The sequence below is a fragment of the Schistocerca serialis genome, chromosome 11 (genome assembly GCF_023864345.2).
Source record: "Schistocerca serialis cubense isolate TAMUIC-IGC-003099 chromosome 11, iqSchSeri2.2, whole genome shotgun sequence".
NCBI lineage: Eukaryota > Metazoa > Arthropoda > Insecta > Orthoptera > Acrididae > Schistocerca > Schistocerca serialis.
Window position 1 is genome coordinate 132,162,303 of NC_064648.1, and position 15,949 is coordinate 132,178,251.

A 15,949-nucleotide genomic window follows, 5' to 3' on the forward strand; every position below is an offset into this window, starting at 1 on the left:
GTGGTATTTCTGATAGTACGGAGGCACAAATGACGATTCAGACTCGTCCTCCGTGCAAAGCGCTTCTCGAAGACAGTGCAGTTTCAGGACTCCTCTCACATTGGGACGCGCCCAGGTTTTTGCGAGGTATCGCCACTGACGAACGCCTTGCCACACGCGTTGCACGCGTACAGCCACTCACCCGTGTGCGGGCGGTGGTGTACTTTCACACTTCTACTTCGCGTAAATGACTTTCCGCAGGTGTCGCAGCAGTACGGCCGCTCACCCGTGTGCATACGGAGGTGTACCTTCAGGTTCCTGCTCTGTGTGAATGACCTACTGCAATAGTCGCAGCGGTAGGGCCGCTCACCCGTGTGGATGCGCAAGTGCTGCGCCAGATTGCTGCCGTTGGTGAACCGCTTGTGGCAGACGCCGCACTCGTGAGGCCGCTCACCCGTGTGCTGCAGCGAGTGCTGCCTCAGATTATTGCTGCGCGAGAACGCCTTGCCGCAGATATCGCAGCGGTAGGGCTGCTCACCCGTGTGCCGCAGCGAGTGCTGCCTGAGGTTATCGCTGCGCAAGAACGTTTTACCGCAGATATCGCAGCGGTAGGGACGCTCACCCGTGTGCTGCAGCGAGTGCAGCCTCAGCTGATCGCTGCGCGAGAACGTCTGGCCGCAGGTGTCACAGCAGTAGGGCCGCTCGCCCGTGTGCGTCCGGTAGTGCACCTCGAGGCCGCTGGCGTCACGGCAGGTCTTGTGGCAGATGCCGCATTTCAGCAGGTGCTGTTGCACGTGGGTCCTCAAGATCCTCTTGTCGACAAACACTTCCCGGCAGACGTCGCACGTGAAGACGTCCCGTTCGTCGGGCGAAAGCGACGGCTGCCCGGCGACACTGTCGTTCGTCGAGGGGGAGAGCCTCTCGCAACTGTCGTTTACCTGGTAGCAGTTCGAATTTGCGTCAGAGGTGTCCTTGCAGAACCCGTCACTTAACACAGTACTTGTAGTAGAATAGCTGTCTTTATGGGTATTATGCCTCTCCGAATCCACTACCTGTCCTGAGAGTAGGTGTGTATTCCTTTCATTTCTGTCACATTCTTTCCAGCTGCCACTGCGATTACTGCCACTAAACGGTATTTCGTCAGTTGTGGTGCATATGGTGGCACATTTTCCAGTAGTGCAACCATCCTGGCCTTGTGGGATAAACCTGAAGAATTGAAGAGACAGCATTAAAACATCTGGTAATGATAACACATTTCATATTCATATTAATGTAACTGCCAATGTTCAGCAGTATTGCATAACATAATAAACAACACCAATATAAAACCTGATACATATATTTCACATACAGGGTGGTCCATTGATAGTGACTGGGCCAAATATCTCACGAAATAAGCATCCAACAAAAAAACTACAAAGAACGAAACTCGTCTAACTTGAAGGGGGAAACCAGATGGCGCTATGGTTGGTTCGCTAGATGGCGCTGCCACACGTCAAACGGATATCAATTGCATTTTTTAAAATAGGAACCCCCATTTTTTATTACATATTTGTGTAGTATGTAAAAAAATATGAATGTTTTAGTTGTACCACTTTTTTCGCTTTATGATAGATGGCGCTGCAATAGTCACAAATGTATAAGTACGTGGTATCACGTAACATTCCGCCAGTGCAGACGGAATTTGCTTCGTGACAAATTACCCATGTTAAAATGGACCGTTTACCAACTGCGGAAAAGGTCGATATCGTGTTGATGTATGGCTATTGTGATCAAAATGGCCAACGGGCGTGTGCTATGTATGCTGCTCGGTATCCTGGACAACATCACCCAAGTCTCCGGATAGTTACATTATTTAAGGAAACGGGAAGTGTTCAGCCACATGTGAAATGTCAACCACGACCTGCAACAAATGCTGATGCCCAAGTACGCGTTTTAACTGCTGTCGCGGTTAATCCGCACATCAGTAGCAGACAAACTGCATAAGAATCGGGAATCTCAAAAACATCGGTGTTGAGAATGCTACATCAACATCGATTGCACCCATACCATTTTTCTATGCACCAGGAATTGCATGGCGATGACTTTGAATGTCGTGTACAGTTCTGCCACTGGGCACAAGAGAAATTACGGGACGATGACAAATTTTTTGCACGCGTTCTATTTAGCAATGAAGCGTCATTCACCAACAGTGCTAACGTAAACTGGCATAATATGCACAACTGGGCAACGGAAAATCCACGATGGCTGCGACAAGTGGAACATCCGCGACCTTGGGGCGTTAATGTACAGTGCGGCATTATGGGAAGAAGGATAATTGGCCCCATTTTATCGATGGCAATCTAAATGGTGCAATTTATGTTTATTTGTATGCTGAAAGTTGAAGGATATTTGCTATCGTGATCCACCGACAACGCCTGACAACATGCGTCAGCGCATTGTCAATGCACGTGCGAAGATTTATTTATTTATTTAACAATACGGAAGGCGAACTACTCGCTGTTGAGAGGAATGTCGTTACACTTATTGCCAAACGCATTGAGGTTGACGGACTTCATTTTCAGCATTTATTGCATTAATGTAGTATTTACAGGTAATCACGCTGTAACAGCATGCGTTCTCAGAAATGACAAGCTCACAAAGGTACATGTATCACATCGGAACAACTGAAATAAAATGTTCAAATGTACCTATATTTTGTATTTTAATTTAAAAAACCTACCTGTTACCAGCTGTTCATCTAAAATTGTGAGCCATATGTTTTTGACTATTACAGTGCCATCTACCACAAAGCAAAAAAAGTGGTCCAACTAAAACATTCATATTTCTTTATGTACTACACGAATATGGAATAAAAAATGGGGGTTCCTATTTTTAAAAATGCAGTTGATATCCGTTTGACCTATGGCAGCACCATCTAGCGGGCCAACCATAGCACCATCTGGTTTCCCCCTTCAAGCTAGAGAAGTTTTGTTCTTTGTAGTTTTTTCGTTTGACACTTATTTCGTGAGATATTTGGCCCTGTCACAATCAATCGACCACCTAGTATGTAATTTATTTCCTCAACCTCTGCATTGCCATTTGATTTTACATAGATATTTTTCAACTTTGATTATTCTTCACAAAATTTTATCTTCACTGCAGTCTTGAATGTAGCAATGACAAAAATAAAATATGGATGTGTGGGGCAATCTATTGCTTACCTAAGTTAAATTTCAAATTTTTAATAATTTCTAAAAGTAATATGAAAACAAAATTAACTTCATAATCCAATCAATGCTAAATAAACTGATGTGGGCAACTATTAAAACCTGATATTAATGAAGTAATTTTTAATATTCGAGAAAATGAAATCTGATATAACAAATTTAAAACTAAACAATAGTAATACTACTTTGTCACAAAAAACACTGATTGTTAAGAGAAAAAAAAGGAGTACTTTACGATCTAGCAAATGATAGGAAATTGGTGTAGAATAACAAAAGCAGTTCTACAATGTAAATAGATAGATATAAAAATCTACTTACCAAGCGGTGGTAGGGGAACACACACACAAAAGGATTTAACTTCTACAAGCTTTCAGAGCCAGAGACTCCTTCTTCTGGCAGAACAGTTGAAGGGGAAGAAAGAGGGGTGAAGGAAAAGGACTGGAGAGGTTTAGGGAAAGGAGTGCAGTTCAGAAAAGTCACCCAGAACCCAGGGTCAGGGTAGACTTACCGGACAGGAAAAGCACCCAGTAAGTCTACCTCTTCTTCCCCTTCAACTCTTCTGCCAGAAGAAGGAGCCACTGGCTCCAAAAGCTTGTACAAGTTAAATCCTTTTGTGTGTTGTGTTCCCCCGCCACCGCTTGATGAGTAGATTTTTTATCTATCCATTTACATTATATGATCAATAATTGATTATTTTCATTGTTATAAAAACAATTCTATGTAATCCAAACAGTAATATGCAACAGTAAGCTGTTAACTTTTTTAAAAATAGGTATATGGTGGAGGCCACTGGGCGCGCTGTTTCAGTTGATGTACAAGTTGTGGCCTCTGTGTTGCTGGGCACTCCACTTACAGCTACGGCATATGTATAACTTAGTCTTGAAGCTCCAAAATGTAAATTAAAATCCCAATAAAAATGTGTCAGCATATCACAGAATTCATGAAAGGAGAAAATACAAAAATGCAGTAAGTGAAGCAGGCAAAAAGGAATACAAACGTCTCAAAAATGAGATCGACAGGAAGTGCAAAATGGCAGGGATGGCTAGAGGACAAATGTAAGGATGTAGAGGCTTATCTCACGAGGGGTAAGATAGATACTGCCTACAGGAAAATTAAATAGACCTTTGGAAAAAAGACAACCACTTGTATGAATATCAAGAGCTCAGATGGAAACCCAGTTCTAAGCAAAGAAGGGAAAGCGGAAAGGTGGAAGGAGTATAGAGAGGGTCTATTCAGGGGCGATGTTCTTGAAGACAATATTATGGAAATGGAAGAGGATGTAAATGAACACGAAATGGGAGATATGATACTGCGTGAAGAGTTTGACAGAGCACTGAAAGACCTGAGTCGGAACAAGGCCCCGGGAGTAGACAACATTCCATTAGAACTACTGACAGCCTTGGGAGAGCCAGTCCTGACAAAACTCTACCATCTGGTGAGCAAAATATATGAGACAGGCGAAATACCCTCAGACTTCAAGAAGAATGTAATAATTCCAATCCCAAAGAAAGCAGGTGTTGAAAGATGCGAAAATTACCGAACTATCAGTTTAATAAGTCACAGTTGCAAAATACTAATGCGAATTCTTTACAGACGAATGGAAAAACTGGTAGAAGCTGACCTCGGGGAAGATCAGTTTGGTTTCCGCAGAAATGTTGGACCACGTGAGGCGATACTGACCCTACGACTTATCTTAGAAGAAAGACTAAGGAAAGGCAAACCTACATTTCTAGAATTTGTAGATTTAAAGAAAGCTTTTGACAATGTTGACTGGAATACTCTCTTTCAAATTCTGAAGGTGGCAGGGGTAAAATACAGGGAGCGAAAGGCTATTTACAATTTGTACAGAAACCAGATGGCAGTTATGAGAGTCGAGGGACACAAAAGGGAAGCAGTGGTTGGGAAGGGAGTGAGACAGGGTTGTAGCCTCTCCCCGATGCTATTCAATCTGTATATTGAGCAAGCAGTAAAGGAAACAAAAGAAAAGTTCGGAGTAGGAATTAAAATCCATGGAGAAGAAATAAAAACTTTGAGGTTCGTCGATGACATTGTAATTCTGTCAGAGACAGCAAAGGACTTGGAAGAGCAGTTGAACGGAATGTACAGTGTCTTGAAAGGAGGATATAAGATGAACATCAACAAAAGCAAAACAAGGATAATGGAATGTAGTCGAATTAAATCGGGTGATGCTGAGGGAATTAGATTAGGAAATGAGACACTTATAGTAATAGATGAGTTTTGCTATTTGGGGAGCAAAATAACTGATGATGGTCGAAGTAGAGAGGATATAAAACGTAGACTGGCAACGGCAAGGAAAGCGTTTCTGAAGATGGTAAATTTGTTAACATTGAGTATTGTTTTAAGAGTCAGAATGTCGTTTCTGAAAGTATTTGTATGGAGTGTAGCCATGTATGGAAGTGAAACGTGGATGATAAATAGTTTGGACAAGAAGAGAATAGAAGCTTTCGAAATGTGGTCCTACAGAAGAATGCTGAAGATTAGATGGGTAGATCACATAACTAATGAGGAAGTATTGAATAGAATTGGGGAGAAGAGAAGTTTGTGGCACAACTTGACAAGAAGAAGGGATCGGTTGCTAGGACATGTTCTGAGGCATCGAGGGATCACAAATTTAGCATTGGAGGGCAGCATGGAGGGTAAAAATCGTAGAGGGAGACCAAGAGATGAATACACTAAGCAGATTCAGAAGGATGTAGGCTGCAGTAGGTACTGGGAGATGAAGAAGCTTGCACAGGATAGAGTAGCATGGAGAGATGCATCAAACCAGTCTCAGGACTGAAGACCACAACAACAACAACAACAACAACAACATCACAGAAGAAGAACCCACAGCCTGTTAATGCTTGATCCAAGTATAAACTATGATCACAAGAAGCATTTCATTATTAATCCATCAATTTCTGGTTCGTTGCTGGCACGGTGCAAAGTGTTCTGGGTCATTTGGTCAAGTAAATCACCCACAGAATTAATTTTTCATGTAAGTTTCCAACTTTTTAAATGTTTTAATGAAGTAGGATACTTTATAAGCTGTCATCTGCAAAAGGTTCGGTGAGATTATGGATAGGACTCGTCCTGAGGCATCAAGGAATTATCAATTTTGTAGGCAAAAATTGTCGATTCGACTTGTCGTAGAACTATGAAACATTTTTCATGCTCATACATATGACACCTTAGGGAAATGAGAAACTCTATACAAATCATTAGCAATTCCACAAACTGAGATGTTGCATAACACAACTAGCTCAGTTCAATCACAAGATCCACAGCGCCACAGACAACAGCACCCACATTCCTGCCGTGTTCCTTGATATCCAGAAATCATTCAGTACAGCTCCTGCAATGTCGTTTGGTGTGCAAAATTAATTTCCACAAAAATTACATATCTTAAATTAGTCGCTAAAATTAAACATTTTATGAAACAGAGTGTGGCAAAGTTCTGTACTTAATGGATGTACAGGGGTCGGACAAAAATACGGAAACACTGCGACAAATGCACGATCGGACACGAATGCCGATGCTAGCCGAGCCTGCAGGTTGCGTTGTTATATTAGACCACGAATGGCTCCTGCACAATGTCCTCAATATTGTTACAAGCGTCAGTCATGGTCAGAACATTCTTCTGTACAGTTACGAGTGCATTACGTGAGAGCTAAGTGAATTAAAACACGTGCAAATTGTTGTTTTTATGACGGGTGCTTCTGTAACCGAGGGAGCGAAGGGATTGGTGTTTTAAGAGGCACCGCATCAAAGATTTATACCGCGTGCAGGGAAATTGGAACTGTTCGTACACTAAGTCGCAAAATAGATGAGAGTGCATGCCGAAAGTTTGTGGCAGATGACTGCTGAAGAGCATTGTGACAAAATATAAGAGGACAGCTGCAAAAGTCTCTGCTCAATTTGAGAATCTGAGATCTTAACAAAACTTCATTCTTGGTCAATCTGCTCACCAGAACTAAGTTAGATGGGCTCCATGTTCGTGTTAACAAGAGAGATGCATACACAGTCATGTCACTCCCTCCTGTTGTAGCCTTTTTTGCAACTGTAACCCCCTGAGTGTCATGTCACGAGAAACCCTGAATTAACAGTACATCTGGCTTCAGGGCAATAACCACCCCAGCATAGTCGTTTAGGTTGATTTTTCTTTTTCATTCGTTCAGCTGAGAAGTCACCTTAAAGTGCATTACTCCGTATGCAAAGTACCCTGCTGCATTGCACTATGCGTTACCTTGTGGCCAATTACAGGAGTCGACAAGTACATATAGTCAAATGTTGTGTTTTGCATTGCCGTGCTGTGTTGCTGGCCTGCAGTCTAAGAGTCACTGACACTCCTTTTTTCTGTTATGTTTTGTAATAGTGACACACTTCTAGGTCAGGATCAAATTACTGGAATGCGACACTAGCTGTACTGGCTTCATAAATTTGTTTGCTAACAGCAACAGGGCACTGCACGTTACTGAATATCTATCCTCCTTTTTTGAAGGTTTTGACTTTTTGCAATGTGAAGAAAACAGCCTGGTTTACTGATGAACAATTTAGTATGTAATACTGCACCCTCCAATAGTCTTAAGTCACTCACAAGGAAAGCCACCTTTTTGGGAAGTGGATGACAATCTTTTGTAAACAATGCAAGTAACCATATCTGTGAAAGGGGTGAAGGGTGGACATGTGGCGACTGCTTCGTATGAAAGTTAGGGAATTTATTACGAGCTATTTTGCTCCATGTTGCGAGCTACAGAAGGAAGGCTGCTTTGTAGTTTGCCCTGGTATTGCTTGGCTAAGTGTGGTTCCCACAGTTGGACACTACTGGTGAAGCAAGTCTCAAAACCTCACCTGCTGTTCACACCCCCCCCAAGACATCCCCCCTAAAATGGCCCAGTGGATAGCGCATCAAAAACTGAACACAGATCAAGCATGAAAAAAGGAAGAAGGTGCACTGAACTGTGAAAAAAGAAGCAAACACACACACACACACACACACACACACACACACACACACACACACACACACCCCAGCCACTGATCTGTGAACAGGCTTCCTCTCCTAGTGCACATGACCCCACTAAGCCACTGGCCAACTTAGCCTCCCCTTTCCTTACGAGGTTGATTTGATAAGTCTGATAAAAAAAGCAAGGGGGGAAAAATGTTCATTCCATAAGCAACTCGCCTTACTTCTCAACAAAGTCTCCTTTGAGGGACATATACTTGGCCCAGTGATCCTCCAGCTTTTTCGTCCCATTTGGAAAAACAGGTTCTGTCAAATACTCATTGACTACAAGTATCACTCACTCATTTGAGGAAAAATTTTGCCCAAGCAGGCCAAAGCTTCAAGTTAGGGAACACGAAGAAGTCACTGGGTGCTAAGTCTGTTGAATAGGGTGTAAACCAATTTAAAGCCCTATTCATGCACTTTTGCCATTGATATCACTGATGTTTGATACGGTGCATTATCCTGGCGAAAGAGCACTTTTCTGTGTGCCAACCTTAATTTTTTTTTAGCAATGAAAGTTTCAAACAAATCTACAATGAAGCATAACAGGGTCCAGGCACGGTTCTGCCTTTTTTCCAAGTAATATATGAGCAAGTGACCATCACCTTACCAGTTGACAAAATAGTATTTGCCTTCTTCAGTGCACTTTCATCAGACTTCGTCCATTTTTTTGACTGCCATTTTGACTCTGTTGTGTAATGATGGCTCCAGGTTTCAACAACCGTCACAAACCAGTGCCACAAGTCTTGCAGATTATAATTAAACATTGTCAAATATTGTGTTGAAATGCTGTGCCCAATGCACTTTTCATTTACTGTGAGCAATCACTGCACCCACCTCACACACAGCTTTTTCACAGCAAATTGTATGTGCAGAATATTAAGCACTCACTCGCAAGGGGAACTCCCCCCCCCCCCCCCCCCCCCCCAAGACGTCCCCTCTAAAATGGCCCAGTGAATAGCGCATCAAAAACTGAACACAGATCAAGCATGAAAAAAGGTGCACTGAACTGTGAAAAAAGAAGCAAAACAGAAACAGTGAACAGTCCGAGCTCAAGCTGTGCAACACCAAGAGAACTGCAGGAATCATTGCACCGTCGTCTTTTGTTCACGGTGTTGGACTGCAAAGCAGGAGATCCATGTTCAGATCTCCTTGTGCTTCATTTTTTTTTTTCATGAAATTATGAACTTTCCATGTGGTCATTGACGTGTCTGCTTTCCTTCTGTTGTTTATTGTCACATTATACACTGATTATAGAATATAAATCATGTGGTAAGAATACATTATCGCTGCGAGTAAGTGTGATGAATAGCGACCTCTCACAGAAATTAAAACTGCAAGTAAACGAGTGTGTACTATGTTACAATAAAGAACTTCAGCAGTCAAAACTTCCAAAATGGAACACAAAAGTCATAACGTGATATTTGTGTAGAACACGTAGGAGGTACATACGTCTGAGGTTGTCTTCCTTATCCCTAGCTGTTGCAGACAGACATTACATCACAAAACAGACACAAATTTGAATACAATGAACAGACACATCAATGACTCGATCGGCAGTTCGTAATTGTGAAGGGAAGAAAAAAAAATAGGAGGCACGAGGGAAATTGGAACATGGATCTCCCCCTTCGCATTCCGACATCGCGACCACACAACAGTGATGCAGTGATCCCTGCAGATCTCTTTATGTTGCACATCTTGAGCTTGGACCATTCACTGCTTTGATTTTGCTTCTTTTTTCACACAAATGAAAACAACATGTGTTTCGAAAAAGACGATCCTGTGAAACCCAGCTCGCACTATTCGTCCACGAGATTCAGAGGGCCATAGACACGGGTTCCCAGGTAGATGCCGTGTTTCTTCTCTTCCGCAAGGCGTTCAATACAGTTCCCCACAGTCATTTAATGAACAAAGTAAGAGCATATGGACTATCAGACCAATTGTGTGATTGGATTGAAGAATTCCTAGATAACAGAACACAGTACGTCATTCTCAATGGAGAGAAGTCTTCCGGAGTAAGAGTGATTTCAGGTGAATGTCGTAGGACTGCTGCTATTCACAATATACATAAATGACCTCGTGGATGACATCGGAAGTTCACTGAGGCTTTTTGCGTATGATGCTGTGGTATATCGAGAGGTTGAAACAATGGAAAATTGTACTGAAATGCAGGAGGATCTGCAGCGAATTGATGCATGGTGCAGGGAATGGCAATTGAATCTCAATGTAGACAAGTGTAATGTGCTGTGAATACATAGAAAGATAGATCCCTTATCATTTAGCTACAATATAGCAGGTCAGCAACTGGAAGCAGTTAATGCCATAAATTATCTGGGAGTACGCATTAGGAGTGATTTAAAATGGAATGATCATATAAAGTTGATCGTCGGTAAAGCAGATGCCAGACTGAGATTCATTGGAAGAATCGTAAGGAAATGCAATCCGAAAACAAATGAAGCTGGTTACAGTATGCTTGTTCGCCAACTGCTCGAATACTGCTCAGCAGTGTGGGATCCGTACCAGATAGGGTTGATAGAAGAGATAGAGAAGATACAACAGAGAGCAGCGCGCTTCGTTACAGGATCATTTAGTAATCTCGAAAGCGTTATGGAGATGATATATAAACTCCAGTGGAAGACTCTGCAGGAGAGACGCTCAGTAGCTCGGTATGGGCTTTTGTTAAAGTTTCGAGAACATACCTTCACCGAAGAGTCAAGCAGTATATTGCTCCCTCCTACATATATCTTGCGATGAGACCGTGAGGATAAAATCAGAGAGATTAGAGCCCACACAGAGGCATACCAACAATCCTTCTTTCCACGAACAATACGAGACTGGAAAAGAAAGGAGAACCGATAGAGGTACTCAAGGTACCCTCCGCCACACACCGTCAGGTGGCTTGTGGAGTATGGATGTAGATGTAGATGTTCAGTACACCTTCTTCCTGTTTAATGCTCGATCTGTGTTCATTTCTCACAGGCTATCCACTGGGCTGCCTCAGCACTAAATCTGAAGGGGGAGGGGGGGGGGGGGGGGGCGCCAAGTTCCCCTTGTCAGTCGAGATCCCAACAGTCTCAGCAATCTGAAAAATTTTTATTCAACAGTCTTACATTACCATGTCATTGATTCTGTCAACGGTTTCCTTTGTGATGACCTAACTGGACTGCCAGAGCACGCTTTGTCTTCGGTGCTTGTCTGACCACGTTTAAATTCATTAATCCAAAGGTAAATGGTCTACAATAATGGTGCAGAGTCCGCACGAACTTCATCGAATCCTGTTTTGATTTGTGCAGCAGTCCAGCCCTTCCAATGAAAATGTCTAACAACAGCTCGAAATTCGGTTTTCTCCATTTTCAATCGCAGTCTCGCAGTCAATACATGGACCAATTCACATGGCTGTCAACAATGAACTGGACATTGTCCACTGTTGATTTTTTTGCGATCCTTCGAATAATCGAGCTTAAGGGGCTCCGGAAAGGCTCAAAATCATGAAAAGTTCAATTTTTACTTTTTTGCGTTTTCTGAATCTGCAGACTATTACCTTTTAATAGATATATTATTTATTCAATTCCGAAGACTGCAACTATTTTTAAATTTTTTTTGAAATGTGTTCTACATGGGCGTGACCCACTGTGGCGCCGTTAAACTGCTGTCAAATGGTGTTGTTATTAACGTCCGTGTTCATCAGGTACATTTTAGTGATGTGAGATAAAGTATGTGTTGTGGCTAACCTGTGATGGATCAATATATATCGCTGGTGTGATTGTCGATTGTTTCATGTTTATTTACTCTGTCGTTATCTCGAAAATATTCATAATTAATTCTGTTTCTTGAGTCTCTGTTTTGTTGAAGTATAATAATGAGTAAAAATAAAGTTATTAGAAATCCTCTGAAGGCTTTTAAGAAAAGGAGAAATGTTGGAAAGCCAAAGGTATGTGTTATTACTGTAAACCAAGTGAGTGAACCTAACCTCTCAAGTACACCTGCCCATAGCAGTCAAAGTGGGAAAGAAAATACTTCACAGAAGAAGCTTGGTTCAATGAGTGAAAACTATGAATGTTTTATGGGCGAATCGGATGTGAATGAAATATTTGATATGTCGGTTCTCAAAGGAATTTTTTCAAACTGTGTAAGATGTATTCATTGTAGTGAAGTTGGTCTGGAACTCTCCATAATAAAGCACGTAGGACTTGCTAGTGAAATACAACTGAAATGTGATAAGTGTTCATACATGACCACCTTTTGGAAGAGTGTTGCAGTAACTGCAACTGAAGAAAATGGTAGCAAAATCTACGAACACAACAACAAGCGATGCTTGCTTTAGACAAGGAACGCCTTCGGGCTGCAGACAGGGCTGTAAAGTGTCTAGAAATACAAGCAAGAGTAAACAGGAGGAGGAACAAGAGGAAGCTGGAGGAGGAGTTTGCAGAGGATGAAGATAATCCATCCTATGGACCTGGAATGCACTAAAAAGTTAATCCAATCTTTGTCGCTCGATTCCCAAAACTTTTATTTTCTCATACTAATTACATGTTTTCTAAGGATCTTCCAAACATATTTGTTTCAAACTTTCAGTAAATGTTACACAGTACCTTCTGCATAATTTAACACAGCCTTTTTCCAAAAACTGTATATTTTTGAATATATAAATAAAAAATTGCAAAAAAATGTTGTGAATTTTCATTACAATTGAAAAAAAAATCATCTTTAATAACTGAACTAAAATTTTGTAAAATCCCTGTGTTAAGTTGTAGCCCATATTCCAATAAATAATCTGTAAAAAGTTCAACTTCCTACCTCAAATACTTTGTGAGGAAAGATGTAATTTATAAGCGTTATTTTAACATTGCAAGTATAGGGCGTTCCGGAGCCCCTTAACAATCCTGAAGGCACAGCAAAAATGTTCCACTCTTTGGAGGAAATTTACCAGACTTACAAAACCATCCTCGTACGTATTCCATACACTGAATTGTATGCTGTTCTCTTTGAGCAAAATGCTGTTATTTCAGTGTCCACACTCGGTCCTTCCGACAAGTATTGATGATCCACACCTGTACACTATACTTCAAAATTTATTTGCTGACTAAATTTCAAAGTATACCGTACAGCTCAACGCTGTCTCTTCTGTCGGTCATGAATGTACGTAATACAATCCTACGCGAGCATAAGATGATAACAACAACGGTGTCAATTCCTCGCTGTCTCATTCTCCTCGTTGCGTTAATCTGAGTAAAGTTGCACGCATTAAGTGATGAAATTAGTGGACTTCAAGACAAGGAGGTTGACAGAGGATGTTTGGGTCGGTACAGGGAGCACATATAGGTAGACGAAGTGGTTAACGTGATTGGTAGTGAGAAATGGGAAAGCCTGATATACATCTACATCCATACTCCACAAGCCACCTCATGGTGTGTGGCGGAAGGTACCTCGATACCTCCGATTCTCCCTTCTATTCCAGTCTCGTATTATTCGTGGAAAGAAAGATTGTCGGTATGCCTCTGTGTGGGCTCTAATATCTCCGATTTTATCCTCACAGTCTCTTTGCAAGACATACGTAGGAGGGAACAATATACTGCTCGACTCCTCAGTGAAGGTATGTTCTGGAAACTTCGACAAAAGCCCGTACCGAGCTACTGAGCGTCTCTCTAGCAGAGTCTTCCACTGGAGTTTATCTATCATCTCTGTAACGCTTTCACAATTACTAAACGATCTTGGAACAAAGTGCGCTGCTCTCCGTTGGATCTTCTCTATCTCTTCTATCGACCCTATCTGGTACGGATCCCACACCGGTGAGCAGTATTCGAGCAGTGGGCGAACAAGTGCACTGTAACCTACTTTGCACTGTAACCTCCTTCCTTTGTTTTCAGACTGCATTTCCTTAGGATTCTTCCATTGAATCTCAGTCTCAGTCTGGCATCTGTCCAGCACCAAATTTCGCATGTCACTATTGGATAGTAGGTATGTACCTAATACAGCTGACGTCAAGGAATTCACAGCCAGCAAACAAATTTTGAGAAACAATGTTTGTTTCTCAACAGTGAAGCTGTGTTCCGAAACCACAGGGTCCCTTTCACGCAGCTTGCATCATCCAGGACTAGAGCTGCGAGACTGAGTAAATGGCTCTGAGCACTATGGGACTCAACGTCTATGGTCATCAGTCCCCTAGAACTTAGAACTACTTAAACCTAACTAACCTAAGGACAGCACACAACACCCAGCCATCACGAGGCAGAGAAAAGCCCTGACCCCGCCGGGAATCGAACCCGGGAACCCGGGCGTGGGACTGCGAGACTGAGGACAAGTTCTCACATCTCTTCTGGCCACGACAGTCACTAGACCTCAATATTGCTGAGTCTTTGTAGTCTACTTAGGACAGAAGGGTGCACCATTGCCATCCACTTCCACCATCATTACATGAACTTGCTACTATTTCGCAGCAAGAATGATAAGAGTCCCTTGAGAATCATACAGAACCTGAATTTATCACTTCCAAGATGACTGGGTGCTGTTTTGAATCCCAATGTTTTTTTCTCCGCTGTACTGGGCATGGTAATGTGTTGTGTTTTTTGGTGTTCCCATACTTTTGTCCATCTCCTGTACGTATTTGAAATTTGTTAGCGATTTCTACAGAACATGTTGGCACACTTAAAGCCTTCTACACAATTTTTTTTCCACTGTAAATGAAAATTATAGCAATACAAAGAGAACTGTGTGACCGCTCAATGTCATTCAATACGATCACGACGACACCCCTCGGTCGACGTTAACACTCGTGGTGTCACTCGCCTTCATACATGGCAGTGGACGTTTGAAAATTCGTAACGCCAGCTCAATAGTCGTCAACTGATTTAAATGTTATACCCGGCTGACTCTTAATTCAATTACTGCCACGGCGGTGAGGAGAAAGAACACATCCTGGTGATACCAGCATTATGCGTATTTAGATGTTCAATTAACCTGAATGTTTTGCAATGTTCCAGCGATTCTATTTGAATTCTAAGCTGATATACCAACAAGGACCATTTTCGCAGATAATCATGCAGGTATGTAATGGATGTTCAGTTTCTCAATGTAGTTCGTGGCACTCACACATTATACATCCGCTATAAGAACAATTTCATGCATTTACATTTTTGGTGTCCCACAATATTGGTTGGCTAAATATTATGACGATACGCTGCATACAACTTCCACAGATATTGTTTATCATGTAGTCAAGACTACGTAATGAAGCCAAAATCGTGGATAAAATTGAAATGTAGTTTGTTTATTAACACTTTTCTTCTCACTAACTAAATATGAATTATGAATCGGGATTGGAGGTGGTGATCCTATCCTTCTTTTTAGTATTTTAGGTCCCCATTAATTAATATCTGGTAGTTAATAAGCGAACTATTTTTATGCTGGTGCGTTGTTTGTATCAGTTACCCCCGCAACCGTCCAACGATAAGATTCTCTTAATGTTCTGCGCTCACGCGTTTCACAATTTTAGAAAATGCAGAATTACATAAACTATAGCTTTCCGTTGCGTACAACTTTCGTGGGTTCCACGTCCATAATAGTTTCCCAAGAGTATTTTTACCAGCTAACACAAAGTTTGAATTATGCTGTCGGAATCATTTTTACTTCACCTGACAATAAACGCATCTGATCACTTCATCACACGTAATGTATTTTAAACGTGCTTGAAGAGTCTTTAAATAATCTCCTTAACGAATTTCGCAGTCGCGTACCACTTTTTCATCGACTAACC

At 41.8% G+C, this 15,949-nt stretch overlaps 1 protein-coding gene across 7 annotated transcripts in view; it reads right to left on the reverse strand.

Annotated features, from left to right (window-relative positions):
- Positions 1 to 15,949, reverse strand: part of LOC126426899 (zinc finger protein 664-like) — a 290,556-nt gene that overhangs the window by 211,983 nt on the left and 62,624 nt on the right. The window contains exons 6-7 of one of the 7 annotated variants that reach the window (XM_050088998.1): positions 1,032 to 1,185; positions 493 to 917 (exon numbers count right to left, since the gene is read on the reverse strand). The exons of 5 other annotated variants lie outside the window; for them this stretch is intronic. In XM_050088998.1, the coding sequence (XP_049944955.1) occupies positions 493 to 917; positions 1,032 to 1,185 (579 nt within the window). Of the gene's footprint in view, positions 1 to 492; positions 1,186 to 15,949 lie in introns of all 7 variants that reach the window. One more of the 7 variants, XM_050088996.1, reaches the window with a different exon arrangement.